At 55.5% G+C, this 18,652-nt stretch overlaps 1 protein-coding gene across 1 annotated transcript; it reads right to left on the bottom strand.

Annotated features, from left to right (window-relative positions):
• Positions 1-924: 924 nt before the first annotated feature.
• On the bottom strand, positions 925-7,605 carry CTHT_0008270 (glutamate synthase-like protein; the record flags this gene model as incomplete). The annotated part of the gene is made up of 5 exons (XM_006691294.1): positions 925-6,401; positions 6,495-7,166; positions 7,231-7,271; positions 7,340-7,393; positions 7,475-7,605. The coding sequence occupies 5 exons, from the start codon at positions 7,603-7,605 to the stop codon at positions 925-927; spliced, it is 6,375 nt and encodes a 2,124-aa protein (XP_006691357.1).
• Between the last annotated feature and the right edge of the window lie 11,047 nt (positions 7,606-18,652).

Below are 18,652 nucleotides of genomic sequence, written 5' to 3'. Positions count from 1 at the left end.
GGAGGAGGAGGAAAGAATACAAGCTCTTGTTCACGGCCACCGCCAACGCCTGTCGTCATAACCAACACACGTTCTCTAGGCTTTTCCCCACAGTACACCCTAACCCTTGATCTCAAGTTAGCAGAGGACTTCCAATACCTTCCTGCTTATCTACCTACCTACCCACTACCTACACCCTATACCACCGCTAGCTTATAAGGACTGCACAAGACAGCTCGTCACCAGTACTATTTCTTGAAAAATATTCTCAAAAGTAAGCTTCTTACCCAGAAATAGATTGAAGAGGAGTTTTATTGACAAGCTTTCTCGATATGAATATTTTCAGATTACTGAACTTTAAATGTATCATAACACCATGCAAACCAGCCTTGGCAGTACCGCTCTTACCGCTGCCATTGACCAATAAACCGACCACGTGCTTCTTTTTGGCCAGCGACAAATGAGAGCCGGGATCGAACAATCATACTCGTCAATATCACTGGAATACTACTGTTGTGTACAATATAACTACTAAATGCAAACAGCCATTTGCTACCAAGAGCTTAACTACCTAAGTACGTGAACGTGAACAAGACGTCATGTGGTGATGAGATACATTGTCGCGATGCAACTGAAATCCTCTCTCCTCCTTGGGTCCCTTCCGCTCCATGCCACACTTTAAAACATCAAAGCAAAAAACGAAAAAAAAAAAAAAAAAAACAAAACAAAAGAAGCACCCCCCCCCCCCAAAAAATGATCCAACCGCTGAGAATGACCCAGCCTCTCTTCCTCATGCCAGCTATGCCAGTCCCATATAAGTATAAAAAAAACATCGTGCGATGTACCAAAATCCTTTAGATAACCATGTCTTTCTACAAATCTTAACTAATACCCTTCCCCCTCTCGTCACCCGGAATCCGTCATCCCCATCGTCCCATCGTCTTCTTAAGCAGCAGCAGCAGCAGCAGCAGCCTCAACAGCCATCTTCTGCGCCGTGAACACCTCCTCAGCCGAGCGCTTAACAATACCACCCGTGACAGGCAGGTTAGTGCAGCCCATGAGGTATAGATCGACCTCGCGAGCGCATTGACGACCTTCGTTGATGCCCCAGACAATGAGCGACTGTCCACGGCGGCAGTCACCAGCGGCGAAGATACCAGGCACGTTGGTGCAGTACTTGCCGGGAGGAGTCTTGACGTTCTTGCGAGCGTCCTTCTCGATCTCGTCGCCGAGCACACGCTGCTCGGGGCCGAGGAAGCCCATGGACAGCAGGACGAGGTCGGCGGGGAAGAACTGCTGCGAGCCCTCGATCTTCTTCATATCCCAACCGCCCGAGGCTGACCGTGTCCACTCGACGCGCACCGTGTTGATGCCCTTGACGTGGCCGTTGCCGTCGTCAACAAACTCTTCCGACATGATGCAGTACTCGCGTGGGTCCTTGCCCGTGTGCTGTATAACCTCCGTGTGGCCGTAGTCCACGCGGTAGATGCGCGGCCACTGCGGCCACGGGTTGTCGCGAGCACGCTGCGGCGGCGGCTGCGGCAGCAGCTCGAAGTTGACCACAGACTTGGCCCCGTGCCGCATCGCCGTGCCAATGCAGTCATTGCCCGTGTCACCACCGCCGATGACCACGACGTGCTTGTCCTTGGCCGAGATGTAGGCGCCGTCGGCGAGCTCCGAGTCGAGCAGCGACTTGGTGTTCTTGTGCAGGAACTCCATGGCGAAATGGATACCCTGCAGGTTGCGGCCCTTGATGGGCAGGTCGCGCGCGACCGTGGCGCCCGTGGCAATGATGACCGCGTCGTTCTCGGCCTTGAGGTCCTTGAGCGTGATGTCCTCGCCGATCGTGACGCCAGTCTTGAAGATGACACCCTCGGCCTCCATCAGGTCGGTACGCCGCTTGACAATGCGCTTGTCCAGCTTCATGTTGGGGATGCCATACATGAGCAGACCACCGAGGCGGTCGGCCCGCTCGTACACAGTCACCGTGTGGCCCGACTTGTTGAGCTGGTCGGCGGCCGCGAGACCGGCAGGACCGGAGCCGATGATGGCAATCTTCTTGCCCGTGCGAACCTTGGGCGGGTTGGGCTTGATCCAGCCCATCTCGAAACCCTTGTCGATGATGGCGCACTCGATCGACTTGATGCCGACCGGATCCTCGTTGATGCCGAGCACGCAGGCACCCTCGCAAGGAGCAGGGCATACACGACCCGTGAACTCGGGGAAGTTGTTAGTCATCAGCAGTCGGTTGAGAGCGTCGCGCCACTGATTCTGAAAGACCAACTCGTTCCACTTGGGGATGATGTTGGAGATCGGGCAGCCCGTCTCCGACTGGCAGAAGGGAACACCGCAGTCCATGCAGCGGGCCGACTGATACTTGAGCTCATCCTCGTCCAGACGCGACGAAAGCTCGGCCCAGTCCTTGATGCGCGTCTTGGGATTGCGGTATTTCTCCGACCGGCGATGGTACTTCATGAAACCGCGCGTCTTGTCCAAGACGAGCGCCTTCTTCTTTTCGGCAGCACCATCGGTCACGCTGTCCTCGAGATCCAGGAGCTTGCCGCCCTTCTCCTTCTTCTCCTCCTTTGCAGGAGCCGGAGCCGGGGCCGGGGCAGGGAGCTTGTTAGCCTCAGCTTTCTTGGCTGCCTCTTCCTGGAGGACGCGCTTGTAGTCGATGGGCAGGACCTTGATGAAGCGACGCAGCGCGCGGTTGAAGTCAACGAGGATCCGAGCGGCCAGCTCGGAGCCCGTGTAATGGTGGTGATCCTCGATAAGGCCACGGACAAATGCGATTTCCTCAGGATCCTCCAGCGGACCGGCCTCGACCATCTCCGAGTTCAGCTTGGAGAGGAAGTCGCCGTCGACGTCGAGTACATAGGCGATACCACCAGACATGCCGGCTGCGAAGTTGCGACCCGTGCTGCCGAGGACGACGACACGACCGCCCGTCATGTACTCGCAACCGTGATCGCCGACGCCCTCGACGACGGCTGTGGCGCCCGAGTTGCGCACGGCGAAGCGCTCGGCGGCGACACCACGGAAGAAGCAGGTACCGCTCGTGGCGCCGTACAAGCAGACGTTGCCGATGAGGATGTTCTCTTCGGCCTTGAAGGTAGCCGAGCGCGGCGGGTAGATAATGATACGACCACCAGACAGGCCCTTGCCGACGTAGTCGTTGGCATCACCTTCCAGCTCCAGGGTGATACCAGGGGCCAGGAAGGCACCGAAGGACTGACCGGCAGAGCCCTTGATGTTGACGTGGACGGTGTCCGGCGGCAGGCCCTTCTCGCCGTACCGCTTCGAGATCTGGTACGAGAGCGAGGTGCCCAGGGCACGGTCGGTGTTAACAATATCGCACTCGATGCGGGACGGCAGACCCTTGTCGAGCGTGAGCTCTGCCTCGGAGATGAGCTTGTTGTCGAGGCGGACGTAGAGGCGGTGGTCCTGCTTGCGCACGTTGAAGGTGGCCACGCCTGGGCGTAGCTTGTGGGCGGGGGTAAGGATGAGCGACAGATCAATGTTCTGCGTCTTCTTCGTGCGCAGGTCATCGCGGACCTTGAGCATCTCGACGCGACCGACCATCTCGTTGACCGTGCGGAAGCCGAGCTTAGCCATGATGGCACGGAGCTCGTTGGCCACATAGTAGAAAAAGTTGATGACGTGCTCGGGAGTGCCCTGGAACTTCTTGCGAAGCTCAGGATCCTGGGTGGCGATGCCGACGGGGCAAGTGTTGAGGTGGCACTTGCGCATCATGATGCAGCCCATGGCAATGAGCGGCGTCGTCGCGAAGCCCCATTCCTCCGCGCCGAGCAGACAGGCGATGGCAACATCGCGACCCGTGCGAAGCTGGCCATCGGTCTGGACGACGACACGGCCACGCAAGTCGTTGAGCACGAGCGTCTGATGCGTCTCAGCAAGACCAAGCTCCCACGGGAGACCGGCGTACTTGATACCCGTCCAGCGCGAGGCACCCGTACCGCCGTCGTGGCCCGAGATGAGGATGTGGTCGGCCTTGGCCTTGGCCACACCGGCAGCAACGATACCGACACCCGTCTCCGACACCAGCTTGACCGAGACACGCGACCGAGGACTCGAGCACTTGAGGTCGTAGATGAGCTGCTTCAGGTCCTCGATCGAGTAGATGTCGTGGTGCGGCGGGGGAGAGATCAGGCCGACACCAGGGGTCGAGTGACGAGTACGGGCGATCGACTTGGACACCTTGTGGCCGGGGAGCTCACCACCCTCGCCAGGCTTGGCGCCCTGGGCCATCTTGATCTGGAGCTCGTCCGAGTCGGCCAGATAGGCCGACGTGACGCCGAAGCGGCCCGAGGCGACCTGCTTGATGGCCGAGCGCATGGTGTCGCCGTTGGGCAGGCGCTGCGAGCGCTCCGGGTCCTCGCCACCTTCGCCGGTGTTGGACTTGCCGCCGAGACGGTTCATGGCAATGGCCAGCGTCGAGTGAGACTCCATGGAGATGGAGCCGTACGACATGGCACCCGTGCAGAAGCGGCGGACGATCTCGGTCCACGGCTCGACCTGCTCAATCGGGATGGGAGTGCACTCTTCGAATTTGAAGTCGAGCAGGCCACGGAGCGTGCAGTTTTTAATCTGCTCGTACTCCGAGCGCGAGTAGGCCTCGTACGACTTGTCGTTCTTCTGCCGCACGGCATCCTGGAGGTTGGCGATCGACACGGGGTCGTTGACGTGCGCCTCACCGCCGTCGCGCCAGTGGTACTCGCCCGACTCGGGGAGGCCAATGGGGTTGATGGTCTCACGTGAGGGGAAGCCGCGCTCGTGGAAGCGGAATGCATCCTCGGCAATCAGCTCGAAGGTAACGCCCTTGATGCGCGAGGCGGTGCCGCGGAAGCAGCGCTCCACGACGCTGTCGTCAATACCTAGAGCCTCGAAAATCTGAGCACCCTTGTAGCTGGCCAGGGTCGAGATGCCCATCTTGCTCATGACCTTCAGAATACCGCCGTCGCAAGACCGCTTGTAGTTGTAGATGAGCGTCTCATCCGATAGCTTCTTCTTGATGAGCTTCTCGCGGTTGAGTTTGAGGATGCACTCCATCGCGAGATAGGGGTTGATGGCATCGACACCATAGCCAAGCAGGACGCACATGTGATGCACCTCGCGGGCCTCGGCCGTCTCGACGACCAGCGCAGCCATGGCACGCCACTTGTTAGCGACGAGGTGGTGGTGAACCATGCCCGCGGCCAGCAGAGTCGAGACGGCGACACGGTCCTTGCTGGTGTTGCGGTCGGACAGCACAATGATGCGGTCGCGCGCCTCGATGGCAGCCGTCGCCTCGTTGCAGATGTAGTCCAGGTGCCGGATGTAGCCCTCGATGCCCTCGCTCTTGGGGAAGGTGAGGTCGATAGTCTTGACCGTCCACTCGGGGTAGATGGTCGACATATTCTTGAGCGCGTTAAACTCTTCGATCGACAAGATAGGGCTCGGGAGGTGCAGGCGACCACACTGGGACGGATCCATCTCCAACAGGTTGCCCTGGGGACCGACGTAGCACTCCAGAGACATGACAATTGACTCGCGGATGGGGTCGATAGGAGGGTTTGTGACCTGCGCGAAGAGCTGACGGAAGTATTCGTACAGCAACTTGGGCGCATCCGACAGGCAGGCCAGGGGAGCGTCGTTACCCATGGAACCAAGGGCCTCCTTCTCGTCCTGAGCCATGGGGGCGAGCAGCAGTGTGACCTGCTCAAAGGTGTAGCCGAAAGCCAGCAGCAGCGGATCCTCCTGGACCTTGTAATCATCGGGCTTCGCCTTGATGTCGAGCTCCGGATTTTGGGATACCTCCTCTAGGACCTTAGGAAGGGAGATGAGGTTCTCGTCCAGCCACTTCCTGAAGTCGAACCGGCTCGCGACAGTGGCCTTGAGCTCGCTGTCGTCGATGATGCGACCAGCCTGTGTGTCGACGAGGAGCATGCGGCCAGGCTGCAGACGACCCTTCTGCACGATCCTCTCAGGGTCAACCGGGATGGTGCCGACCTCCGAGGCGCAGATGATGCGGTCGTCGTCCATAACATAGAAACGGCAAGGACGGAGGCCGTTGCGGTCCAGGTTGGCACCGCAGAAGCGGCCATCGGCAAAGGTGAACAGGGCTGGACCATCCCACGGCTCCATCTGGCAAGCAGCCCACTCATAGAAAGCGGCTTTCTTGGGATCCATCAGGTTGTTTCCTTGCCATGCCTCGGGGACCATCAGCATGACGGCCTCGGGGAGAGACAGGACACCGTTGATGGTGAGCAGTTCCAGGACGTTGTCGAAGGCAGCCGAGTCGGAACCGCCATCCTCGACGATGGGGTACAGCATCTCCAGCTCGTCGCCAAAGATGTCGGACTGCATGACACCTTCGCGGGCACGCATCCAGTTCTTGTTGCCGCGCAGGGTGTTGATCTCACCTGTCCGAGGAGGTTAGTCACCCAGTCAGTTATGGATGGGGCAAAGGAGCCGCGTTGTCGTTGTGTGATCGGCCAGTCGGGGGAGTGGCTTACCATTGTGGGCTGCCCAACGCAGAGGCTGCGCGCGATCCCACGAGGGGAAGGTGTTGGTGGAAAAGCGCGAGTGCACAAGGGCAAAGTGCGCCTCGTAATCAGCGTTCACCAGATCATGATAGTACTGGTAAACCTGAACCGGCGCTAATTGCCCTTTGTACACGATATTCTTGTTCGACAAAGAGCAGATATAGAACCAGTTCTGGATGCCGATGGTGTGAGTGGCTCTCTTCCGGAGCACATAGAGCTGACGCTCGAACAGCTTGAAGTCAAACTGCTCAGGGTCGGTCAGCTCGGGCTCGTTGCCGTCGCCGTATGCAGCCCGCAGCACGACAAAGGGCTGCAGGATGACGGGTTCGCGCGAGGCAGCAGCAGGACCCAGGAGCGAAGAGTCGACGGGGGGCTTCCGCCAGCCTAGCACCCGGAGGCCCAAGGACTCGGCAATATCTTCCAATTGCCGCTTGGACTCCTGCAGCGTCTCTTCGTCGGGCTTAAAGAACAGGTTGCCCACTGCGTACTGCCCCATCGGGGGCAGCTTGATGCCTTCTTCCCTCTCGAAGTTCTTGATGAAGAACTTGTGGGGGATTGAGGTCATCACACCCGCACCATCACCGTCTCGAGCGTCGGAGCCCACCGCACCGCGATGGGTCATGTTGCACAGAAGGTTCCGCGCTGCAGCAGGACATGTCAGATCCGTCCCCGAACCTCTTGTGTGCGTGGTGTCATCTGCACTCACCATCACTGACAATCTTATGGCTCGCCTTGCCCTTGATGTGGCTTCAGAACGCGTTAGCCCAGATGCCCGAGCTCGCGCAGTCGAGGCTAGCGACTCGGGTTCAACTTACCAGGCAAAGCCTACACCGCAAGCATCCTTCTCCAGCGATGGGTCGTACAGACCCCTGATTGGTGTTAGGTCAGCTATGTGCACTTTTTTGACCAAACCGATGGAAGCCGAAGTGGGCTGGGCGACAGCAACATACTGTTTCACAGGTAGGGCACCTGCCCAAGAATTGTTATTCTCGGTCTGGTACTCATATGGATGCCATGTTTGGGAATCGGCTTCCAGAGCAATGCTTGAGTCGTCGAAATCTTGGGGCACCTTTACGGCCATTCTATTTGCTTGAGTCGCCCACACGTGTCTATCGCTAAGGCGCTCAGATCAGATACAGGTCGCTGCGTCGCCCACGGATGAGTGGGCAGTCAACGCACAGCGCTGGGGGAGACTGAATGGCTAAATGCTACTAGTCTGGTTAGCTGTTGGAAGAGACAAAGCAGAGTGAGATAGATGTGATGAATATTGAATGTGTTGGGAGACTGGAGAGGCAAAGACCGAGGACGAGAAGCGACCGAGTGAAGCAAACCAGCCGGGTCAAGTGATAGCCGATGGTCCAATACAGGGTGCGTATAGGCGAGTCCCGTTGCCCATAAATTAGCATGGGCATCTTTCTCTTGCAGCAATACCCGTGTGCCATGAACACACTTCGGCCTGCGTCAGACCGTCAGGATAGGACCGGAACGGTTTGGAGCGGTGACTCGAGCAGAACCTGGCAAGTGGGCAAACAGCCATCCAGCCAGCCAGCCAGCCAGCAAGCCAGCAAGGGCCGATATCAAATGGAATTCTGCCCATTCTCCGGTCGGACTGGGCCACTGAAGCAGCCACTGAAGCACCCGCAGACTCGCGCCCCTCCCCCCTTCCCTCCCCCCTCCCGGGGGGAGGGCTGGAAGGATCGACTGCTGCCCCGACAATGGCATTGACCTATGGGAATGAGTCAATGGCTGTATGCCTGAGCTTCGTCCCAGCAAACAGCAGAGCAGCAGCGTTGCAGTCCAGTTGTGCTGTTGGACAACCTAGAATCCCGTTGCCGAACCGGTAGTGCATCTGGGCGATAGGCCCGCACCAAACAGATTAAACTGAAAGAGAGATACGGATGTAGTCCTGTGGGGATTTTGGGGTGTGCCGTGATGCAATGGCAGCTGTTCGCAGCCAACCAAGACAGAGCTTGGGCCCTCCATTCCGCCCAAGACGAACGCGGCGGGGGATGATGACGACAAGCTCAGTCAACCACCGTGCCCTTCCTTATCAGCCCCTCCCCACCCCCACCCACATCTATCACAGAACACGGCTGGGAATTGCCGCAGCGACAGTCAGTGGCGATGACGATAGCGACGGTGACGGCGAACGAGACCGAGAGATTTCCGACACGCGAAAAAGAATGTCAACAGCCAGGGCGCACTTGGACCGTCCCAGTTGACCGTCCAGCCAAGACCAGATAGTATCCGACACCGGACTTGGTGGATGTTGGGAGTGGGCAGTCGAGCTGGTGCTGATTCCCACATCGCCGTATCGTGGCGTCGCGGGGATGCCGACGCCCGGAGCAGGGGGGGAGGGGGGGGGGGGGGGCGGCGGAGTGCAGGCGCACATGGATGTGGCCGAGGGTGTGAGTGAGCAGTGGAAGCAGTGGACGGGTGAGGGGACAGGCCCTGCGGGCAAGCGGGGCAAGGTAGGGCAGGGGAGGGGTAGGCAAGGGGGTGGCCCCCACTCTCCGCGGATGTAACCTTGAACCTGCAACCCCAACCCAAACGCAGCAAGACGGCCAAACATGTGAAAAACAAGCCTGGTACGTTTGTAGGCAAGTAATCCAGCAGTCTGGCAGCCTGTGAACCTTGGCGCGCGGGTTTCCCGTCTCGGCTTGCTCCCCAGAACGGCCGTATGCATCTCTCCAAATGTCTTTTGTTGTGTGAGAGGAAGTGTGTCATGTGCTGCAACAGTCGAGCCTCATTGAGGCAAATGCTCCAGCTCGCTATCTCTGGCCTGTTTCTTCGTCGCTGGGACCTCATGGCCTTGCAAATGCTCATGGTGGGGTGCGGGACACATTGCTGGTGGATTCTGGGTTGCCCGGGTAGCTGGGTGGATAGTGGGTAGCAGGAACTGGCGAGAGCGCTCCATTTTGCTCGGGTGCTCCAGGTCGGTGGCGGACTGAGGCATGGCTCGCAAGAGAGGCTGATTTGCGCAGAAAATTCCAGGTCCAAAGATGTAGCTGCAATTTCCTTATTGTTTTGTTTTGTTTTGTTTTGTTTTACTCCGTGGTCTTGTCTCGTCTTCACTTCTTCCTCCCCCCGTCTTGTGGCGGCCACTGCTGGCGGCGCTGGCATTGCACTGGCAATATACGAGGAGTGGGACGTGGGATGAGGCTGCATGGGCAGAACGACGGGATGGGTGATGAGCACACTTACCAGTTTCTCTGGAGTGCAATGCTCAACAAAAGTTGCTTGCACGCTGGTTGGGCCGCTGAGACAGACGTGGAGGGGGGAGGTTCGAATCGCGAAGTCGTGAAGGTGGGAAAAAGAAGAAGGGAGGAGAGCACAGCTGGGGAGGAGTGGCAATGGATGCCCTTTTATCAACGAGTCCGGGAGTCACTGGATGGGTCGATGGGTATGGGCTAAGGTCCAGGTATGGGACTATGGATGGCCATGGGCATGGGCATGCAATGTGGGATGAAACGAGCAAGCAATCATGCAGGCTCTTCAAGGACTTCCTTCCAATGATCCGGGAGCCAGACGACTTTCCGTTTGCGAATTCTGCGATGTCTCGTTGGTCAATTGCCCGTTGCGGGGTTCAGGGTGTTTGGTCTGAGGAGACCGGAGCGGAGCAGAACATAGTTAGCTGCAGGGAAGAGTCGTATGAAGCACTGCTCCTACTGCGGCCTGTGGCCTGCGACTGTGCTGGTGTGTGTGACTGCCTGCCCGCTGGGCAACTGACATGTCCACGGTGCTGGGGGAGCGCGACCTCTGTCCTGACCTGGCACGTCACTCTGGGATGCAAGTGGGGGGTGTGTTGGTGGAGTTTCCTCCCGGCTTAGGCCCTTCCCTGCACACAGACTTGGCGCCACCCCCCTTTGGTGGAGTCCAGGGCTTCGGTAGTGTTCATACAGTTCTGTATTGCATCGTTACAGAACACACATTTTCTGCTCGGCCGTCAGGCCATTGCGCTCTGGCACACCGTTGTTTGACGCCTCTAACAGCACTACAGCATCCAAACAATCATCCCAACTATCAGACAATTCCCCTGAAAAGTCTTTACACTCCATTGATCGCTCAGTTTATAGTGGGTGCCTAGGGACGAGTTCAGGGTGTTGGTCAGCTGGCTTGCCGCTCTCTCGAGTTTGCCAACTGAGTCAATCATGCCTACTCCCCGCAGTGCTAATCAACACTGGGGGCCTTACCGTGATAAGCAGATGACGCCTGCACTTCTACGAATGGCCAATCTCAGCCACCTCTCCAACAAATCCAACAAAGACTCTAGCTTCCGGTTTCAGATTGCCTACCTATTCTACAGCAGTCTTCTGATTTTTGCGTTTGTTGGAAAAGCATCTGTGAGCGGGTGTTTATGCCATCCCCATAGGCGGAATTTGGGGGGATGAGGAAGCTTCGCTGAGAACCGGCTTTACAAATTACTTACGGTTACCATACGGTACAAGTACCGGACCTGACATTACAGCAGTGGAGCACTCTCCCGAAACAACGTGGAAGGGGGAAAAGTACGAATACGCCAATCATCTGTCTCCAAAGCATTCAACATTCGTGCTTTTCCTGAAAGCCTCAAGGTTTAGAGGATCTTTCAACTCAGCTTGCCAATTACCCGTGTAGTATCTTGTACGACGGTTCTCAGCGCTCACCATTTGGCGGAAGTTTGCCTTGTCGGGAGACTTTCCCAGCTCCCAGCAATTCCCCAAGCCCTCCATTGGCTCCAGAGAGAAACGGGATTGAGACATACCCAGAGTAGCACAAAAATACCGTGTGTAAAAGTTATTCGCCATTGAAACAACAGGCGAAACAGCTTGTTCACAACTGCACCCCACACCGAAGCCTGCATCTTGCATTTCCAGGACGGGTAGGCGTGTAAGATCCACAGCATGGGTTACTGCGCATGCATGCGATGAGGCCCCACTGCACGCTAGGATCCCTGCTGCCCCCGACTGCGTTGCGTCAACTTCCATTGTCCACAAACCAATCAAAGCCTGTCATTTTCAAAGACATCGAGGCCGATGTCGCCTGCCAGACGTCAATCCTTCCCGGACGGAGAAAGTTTCTGGAGACGCGACCCCGTCAGCCGGCATCATTCGAGGTGAGAATCCAGCCTCATTGGTCACACGGGTCCCAAGATGGTATACTGGGCAGCGAGCCATGCTCCCGGCGGTCCCCGGTGCGGGCAGCCCTTCGTCGGCGGCTGAGTTGCGATCACCCGGGGCGATCCCACAAGTTACCCGGTGCAGGGGAAGACAGAACAGACAGTTACCTAACCCACAACAGCCCTGTCATACCTCACGATTAGGCACTATACAAGTAGGATATTTCGGCGTCCTGACGTCGTGAAATTAGGGTGTTGGCTCATGTCGAATGAAATTTTGCGAACGGCGTGGCGCCAGGCAGTCTCCCCAAGTCAGGGTCTCGGAATCCCCTGGGATATGGCGTCTTGGATTCTCGTCCGTCCATGGCAGTCGACCTGCGCAATCCGATGGCATGGGGCTTCAGAGATGAGTTTTTCCCCTGAGTAGGGCCGGCAAAACGGACCTCCAGCTGGAGAAAGGCACATCACAACCGGCCCCCCATAAACGAGCTCATATGCATCAAAATACAGTATAGGAAGGCCGGCCGTCCGTCTTGGGCATCGCTTTTGTTCAAGGTGCCGCGGGTGCAGAGGCTACCGGCGAGCTGGCCGAAAAGGGTGCTGTAAAAAGAATTATCTGAAGCAAGCTGCAATTCACCAATCACAGAGCGCGTGGGGCAGTCTAGCAAGCTTATCTCGCAGAGGGTGGAGCCAAGTAGTCTTATCCCCCTAGCCTATGGAAGCGCGGGATGAATTTTGAACAGGGATTTCGGGTCGTTTTAGATCGCTTTACGGTTGGAACACATTGGGACGGTAGCGAAGCCAAGGCCTTCCAAAACACATCCTCCGTCGGTTCTCTGTGAGCCTGGGGTGACCCTTTAGCTCCTCTCCGTCCTGTCATCCGCAACATCATAATGGTGTCTTTGGCCACCGCTGTGAGTGAGTAGTGGAGAATTTGGTCTGGTCGCTGAGCAGTTTCATTCCACTCCTCCGCATGTCGGCGCCTTGCAGACCGCAGAGTTTGTAGCTTGTGGTGGAACGTTGCACATTTGGCGTAGTGTAGAGTTTCCGATGGTGCATGCTGCTCGCTGCTTTTCGAATACTCTAGCCGCTGTCTTTTGCAGCGTCCAGATTATATAGGATACCTTGTTGACAAATCCACTGGAGTTTGCGATAGCCCTCGGGCGCGCTAGCTGTGAACTTTCCGTCGTCAGATGACTACGGACCTACTTTACTAATCTGCTACGATCCCTAAGCCCATCACCCGCCCTCACCTTCTTTCCGGGCAGACCTAGGTGAGCTGAGAGGTAGCCAGCGCTAGCCAGCTCCCTTTCAACACCCTGGCAATCCTCCTTTCAGAGGCCCACACCGTGGGGGGATCCATTACAGCCCAGTCTGCATGAAGACATGTGCAAGATGAACGGAGAAGGGGGCCGGGTTTTCGTCTTAAAGAAAAAGCATCCGGCCCGGCTCTGCAGCCCAGTTGAATTTCTGCTCCACTGCTTCCAGACTGTGAGAACGGAAGAGTCATCCTACCGACCTGCCTACCTACCTTACCTACTGCATCAGCACGTTTCTGGAGCACCACTTAGCCAGCCATCTACGTAGGCAGCTCGTAATTGAGAGATTGTTGCCCGCTGACCGACATCGGCGTGCCGCCGCGCAGCCAGCCCATTTGGTTTTCAAACACGTGTGTGTAAAAGAAAAAGTTGGAGGGACAGTCTGCTTAGCCATCAGCAACACCGCCGAAGATGCTGCAGCAAACATTGGGTGTCCAACCCGACGCCTTGTTCACGAGCATGACCGTCTTTGTGTCGCACAAGGCTTCAGACGGTTCATCAACTGCTCCGGCAGCGGGTAGAAGCAAAAGCTCTTACATAAACCCCAAACGCCGCCGACAGCGGGAGGGATTGCTCGCTCTTCTGCTCTCCCACAGCGTGTTCCCACTCCATTTACCCAAGCCACTTATACGAAGTTCCGAGAAATTCCGACTGGTGAGGTTACTAACGTGGGGCAGCACGAAAATTGCCCGCGGACCTTATACACCCTCCCCACACTGCACAGAACCCACCGAAACAGGGTCTCCAATGCGACGCGGTGACGGGCAGCGAAAGGCTGCACAGGTTGCTCCCATTCCGCAGCACGCCAACGTCGACTCCGTCGCGGATTCGGCCTGCGGGAGCCAGTTCCACATTACCTCACAAAAACACCAAATTCCTAGTGATTAACGCTTGTAACAGACAGCGCTCAGCGCTTCTTTGGCAAACACTGAAGACACCCGGGAATCGGAGATGCACGACGGACATCCAAATGCCGGCCTTCAGGCCAGAAAGCTAGCATCGCGCTCGGGAAGATCTCAGTACCCGCTCGGACACGACTGCGCCGATGAGAGAAGAGTTTGGCAGCTGTGTAGCTAGGCATCTTGAATCAGGGCACCCAAATTCCTGCACAATGGCAAACATGATCGGAATGGTGATGCTGGCGACTTCAATATGTTCTAGCACCGGGCGGCTTCACACTAGGACAACCGTTTACCCCAGCTTTTCCTCACACGCAGAGGATACGTCAAACCACTCAAGGGACATAAATGCGCCTCTCGCCTTATTGAACACGCTTCGCAAATTACGGGGCGCTCTTAAAAAGAGACACAGCTGCGCCGTTTCCGAATCGTCTTCTTTCATTGTCGGGAGATCATGTGGGAGTGGGAGAGGTGTGGGACTCAGACAAAGGTACGTACCTGCGAAGCTCGAGACCAGGATCTGTAAATCAACGGCGGCGCCCAAAGTGGAGCCCTATGAGGAGATCCATGTCGCTGGGGCAAGCCTCCTACGCACGGACCATATCGCGATATGCTGCCCGCAATGGTATAAGAAGATAGATCGCAGCGAGGTCGTACAGTTGCCCAAACTTTCCGGACTTGTCCTTTAGAGAAATAGCAATAGGACATCTTTAAAAAAAAATACGGCTATCCAGCAAAGATGCACATATATTCTAGAAATTTGACACTTCGCCTACCGCGAATTCAAGTGCCTATTCGACATTACCCATAACACACTGTTAGCTTGCAGCGGAGCAAGGATATGGAAATTGCAAGAAGCTTAACTGAAAGGGGTACTTACAGCAGCTTTGATTGTACGCCCAGCTCATGAGCAAATGTCAATAGCCGCAGCAGTGGCAGTCAGGCCTGGACTGACTACGGCCGGCCGCACACAGGTCCCGTGATGGCCATTCGGGAGGAGCTTTCTCCTCTGAAAGTTCCAGGCGGAAGCTCAAGACCAGAGAACAATGCCATCTTTTTAGCCTGTGGCTAGCCTCAGCTTCCTGCGCAGTCGCATCCGCACCGGCTAGCTCAATGCTTCATCGTGCAGGGACGTATCTTATTTGGCACCGTTGCGTTCCATTCTGGAGCTCAGGTCCGAGGCTGTGAGCGTACAGCAGTGGTAAGAATTGCGGCCTAGGTATTTCGCTGTGGGTCACCAAGTTATCTGCAACAATTCCAACACTCTCATAACAGCTACTTGGCTGGGCTATAACCATGGTGGTGGGGCCACCTTTTTACGTACCACCAGCAGTTCCATTGCCGATTTGTCCGAGTAACAGGACGGGAGCATATAGGCCACTTAACCATAGCCTGCATTGGTTGTGACGCATTCTGCCTGGTTCCAGAACGTGATACAGCCCAAAGAAGAAAGGTTGCATTGTTTTAACAGGCTCCTTTTGGTGTTGGCTTTAGCCCCAACAGCCCGCGACGACGGCGGCATGCCACGAAAGGTACAACTAGCGTTTCTTAATTCTACCACTCGGTACTTGTACACTAATGCTTACTATACCACTTTTTTTTTTGAGGGGCCATGAGCAATTCATAGGTTATAACAGCCAATAGATAGATCTTGATGCCTTTTCGAGACAACAGGCTGAGGACTACGGGGCTCTGTGGTGAGTAGCCAGATCCAAGCCATCCCTTACTACTAGTCAACACTCGGAAGGTCGGGTGGTAATTTCTTCGTTTTCGGTTTTAGAAGCTTCAACAGTACGAAGCTGACGCGACTTTCAGGGCTAGTAATGGTTGAGCGTCATTGGCGCACGGTCTCTGGTTGTTAGAAGGCAACCCACTTGCATGATCTTGTCTCCCTATCTCATAGTAAGGTACGCTCTTCCAACTTTGACAGTGTGATCTCAGTCTCGCAGAATAACAATGGAAAGATTGCCGTGCAAGCCAAACCTCCATCCCTATCGAACAACCCAAGGCAGAGTGATGCTGCCAAAACTGTCTAGGCCAACTTCCTTTCTCAGATAAGAAAAAAGATCCTAGTCTTGGAGTGCAGTATCAGGTTGAGAGATTAGTTTCTGATTGTTTTCATAGGGTCAAGATGGCCATGAGATTTTTGGGTGTCGAACTGGCAGCCTTGAAAGCAAGACGCCCTTCCCTATATTCCTTACCATGTATGATACAGGACCACTAACAATCCGGCGGAAGCTGCTTCTCTTTACCCCCATTTCATTATGGCTTCGACTTGGGCTTCAGTCGGCAATTTCAAGGTCACATTTGTGGGCTCTTCGCCGAGAATCGCAGTCCCATTTCCAGCCATCCAGATGCTGACAGGTTTCATGAACTGTCTGCAGGGCAATCTAAACTATGCAGAGAGCAATGTGGTCCCCGAAGTGAGTTGCTGAGTGTCTGTAGTGTACCGGCTGTCGAGAGCTTCACAATTGATGTAATACGATATGCAAACCATATGTATGGTATGCATGTAGTGCCCTCATTCCCGATGGGGACCATCGCACCATCCCCTCTACTACAAACACGGCCCTTCCCGGCATTCCATCCATGTAGACATATCGTAAATGTTAGCCCCTCGTCAGAGTATCACTGCCGGCTTCATCTCGCTTGAGTGTCAAAACATCAAAACAAGAACGTAATGAAGCAGACATTACGAGGGAATCAAACTTTTTTTTTTCTTTTTTGATATTCTTGGGATAGCCAACAACAATCGCGGCACGAACTACAAGAGACGAAAAGAAGGGCCTATCGGTATATGTAATGCATAATCTTGTGTTCACTGGGATTTAGAACTTATCCTACATCATAATACAAAGCCTACCCATAAACCAGGTAAATGTGGCATCAGTTCGCCCTCTTATCATTTGTCGCTCCTCCTTCGATGCTTTATTCCCGCTGATCACAAGAATTTACTCGACCCAGTCAATAGAGAACAGTAATGGGTTAGCTGCTAGCCTCCAAGGCTTGAGTAGCCCTGACTTCGCAGCCTACCCTCAAGGATATCGGTGATCCGGAAGTGGGTCGTCAGCACAAAAAGGCAGATAACCTGCGTTTACGGACAAGACTGAGAATAGCAAATTTCCGTGATACTCTGTAAGTAACTAACTTCTGCCTTCCCGGTGGGAGCGCAGGAGCAGCCACTGCTGTGTAGTGTGTACCACTGTCCGTAAGTGATGTGCGCAATGATGCAATGAAGGCTTGACGCTACAGCCTCCCAAGGCTAGACGCGCATGTTTGGAGCACTTTTGTGTGCGACATACAACAGTGTGACACAGCTCGTGTTATGGAAAACAAGCATCTCGGCACTTAAGGACCAGACCCGGTCCGATGGACTGTGGGTCCTCACGACGTGCTCTAGGGAGACAAAAGCGGCAGTAGGCAGTATGTACACTAGGGAAAAATCATCCAGAGCCAAGCACGCGATGTCCCCTTACTGTGACGATCGGGTGGCCTGAGTGCTTTGGCTTACCTGGCACCAGCCCAAACTTCGAAGCCAAGAGATTGTGCCTCTCGATCAGGAATCCAGTTCCATCGTTCATCTTTCTAGGTTGCTGGGATCTGCAGAGGAGTAGTTTGGGTAGATTCGGAGTGGGGAGTAGCAACCGCGGCTGAGGATACAGATAAGTTGGTAACGTCATCGGGGGGTTACCTTATACCTCTCTACCCGAGCAGTAGTATCATGTACCTCCGGTATGTAGGTACTATGTAAGCCATAAACTGATCGTATGTACAAGTAATAAGTTGGTTGGGCCGGAAGGGAGGAAGGGGGAGGGGGTGGTGCGGTGGCTAGAAAACATCATGGATGAGGCAAAAGATCACGGCTATTCCTCAGCTCACGGAGAATGCAACAAATAGCCACCAAAGAGAGGGGAGAAATATTGTAATTGTATCTCCCAAGTCCCCGTGGCGTCGTTTCATTCATGCCGCAGGCAAGACTAACTGACCGACCGACAGGAGGAAATCGAGCATATGCATGTGGGCGCAGGGGCATGCTGTTATGCGGCGCTGCAAGGTCCATTTTGTACCTGCTTACCTAACCGTTGCTGCTGCGGTGGCTGCGCTACTGACAAGTATGTAGTAGTGTCAGTCACCTGGTCAGAACAATCGCAGCACCGGACAGGTCGCGGGCACATCCAACCTTGTTAACGAGCTCCGCATGACATGCAGGTTTAAGAATTCCAAGGCTATTATTTCGTGGGTTCGAGGGCTGGATACCCATCCTCATCCTTGCGAGGCGCCAGCCATGCTGGTTGCTCGCTGTTATTTGTTCGGCCCGTCCGCTTAACTGTGACCTCGTCCTGTTTGGATGGCTACTCAGAGCTGCCCAGATCCTCCTCGATCAGTTGAGCGACGTTTCCATCTTGCCCTTTTCCATCTCGGGGCATAATTGTCGTTTTCACATAGTGAAGATATCCATCTGTTGTGCTGCAGGCTGCAGGCTGCATTTCCCAGCCATCACGCCAAGAACCTGGAACGGAACCCCATCTTCCCCCTCTAGCCCTCCAAGGCTCCAACTGCTTCCTGCTGTTGGAACCACTCACCACTCAGCCCAAGGCTGCAGGTCGCGTGAGACCTAAGACGAAGCCTTCTGGGCGACCTTTTTCCAACCCCGCTTCTGCAGCTTTGGTTCTGGGCAACCAAAGAGCACAAAGCAAACACGCGCCCCCGCGCAACTTTCAACTTCGCAAGCCACAAACACGAACAGCATCTGCATCGCGCCCTACTAGGAACGCTTTACGGAGCATTGTGGCATCTGGTATCGCGCCCAGC

This window comes from Thermochaetoides thermophila (genome assembly GCF_000221225.1).
Source record: "Thermochaetoides thermophila DSM 1495 unplaced genomic scaffold scf7180000011812, whole genome shotgun sequence".
NCBI classification, from domain to species: domain Eukaryota; kingdom Fungi; phylum Ascomycota; class Sordariomycetes; order Sordariales; family Chaetomiaceae; genus Thermochaetoides; species Thermochaetoides thermophila.
Note: the sequence above shows the minus strand (reverse complement) of the source record. Positions and strands in the feature narration are given on the sequence as shown.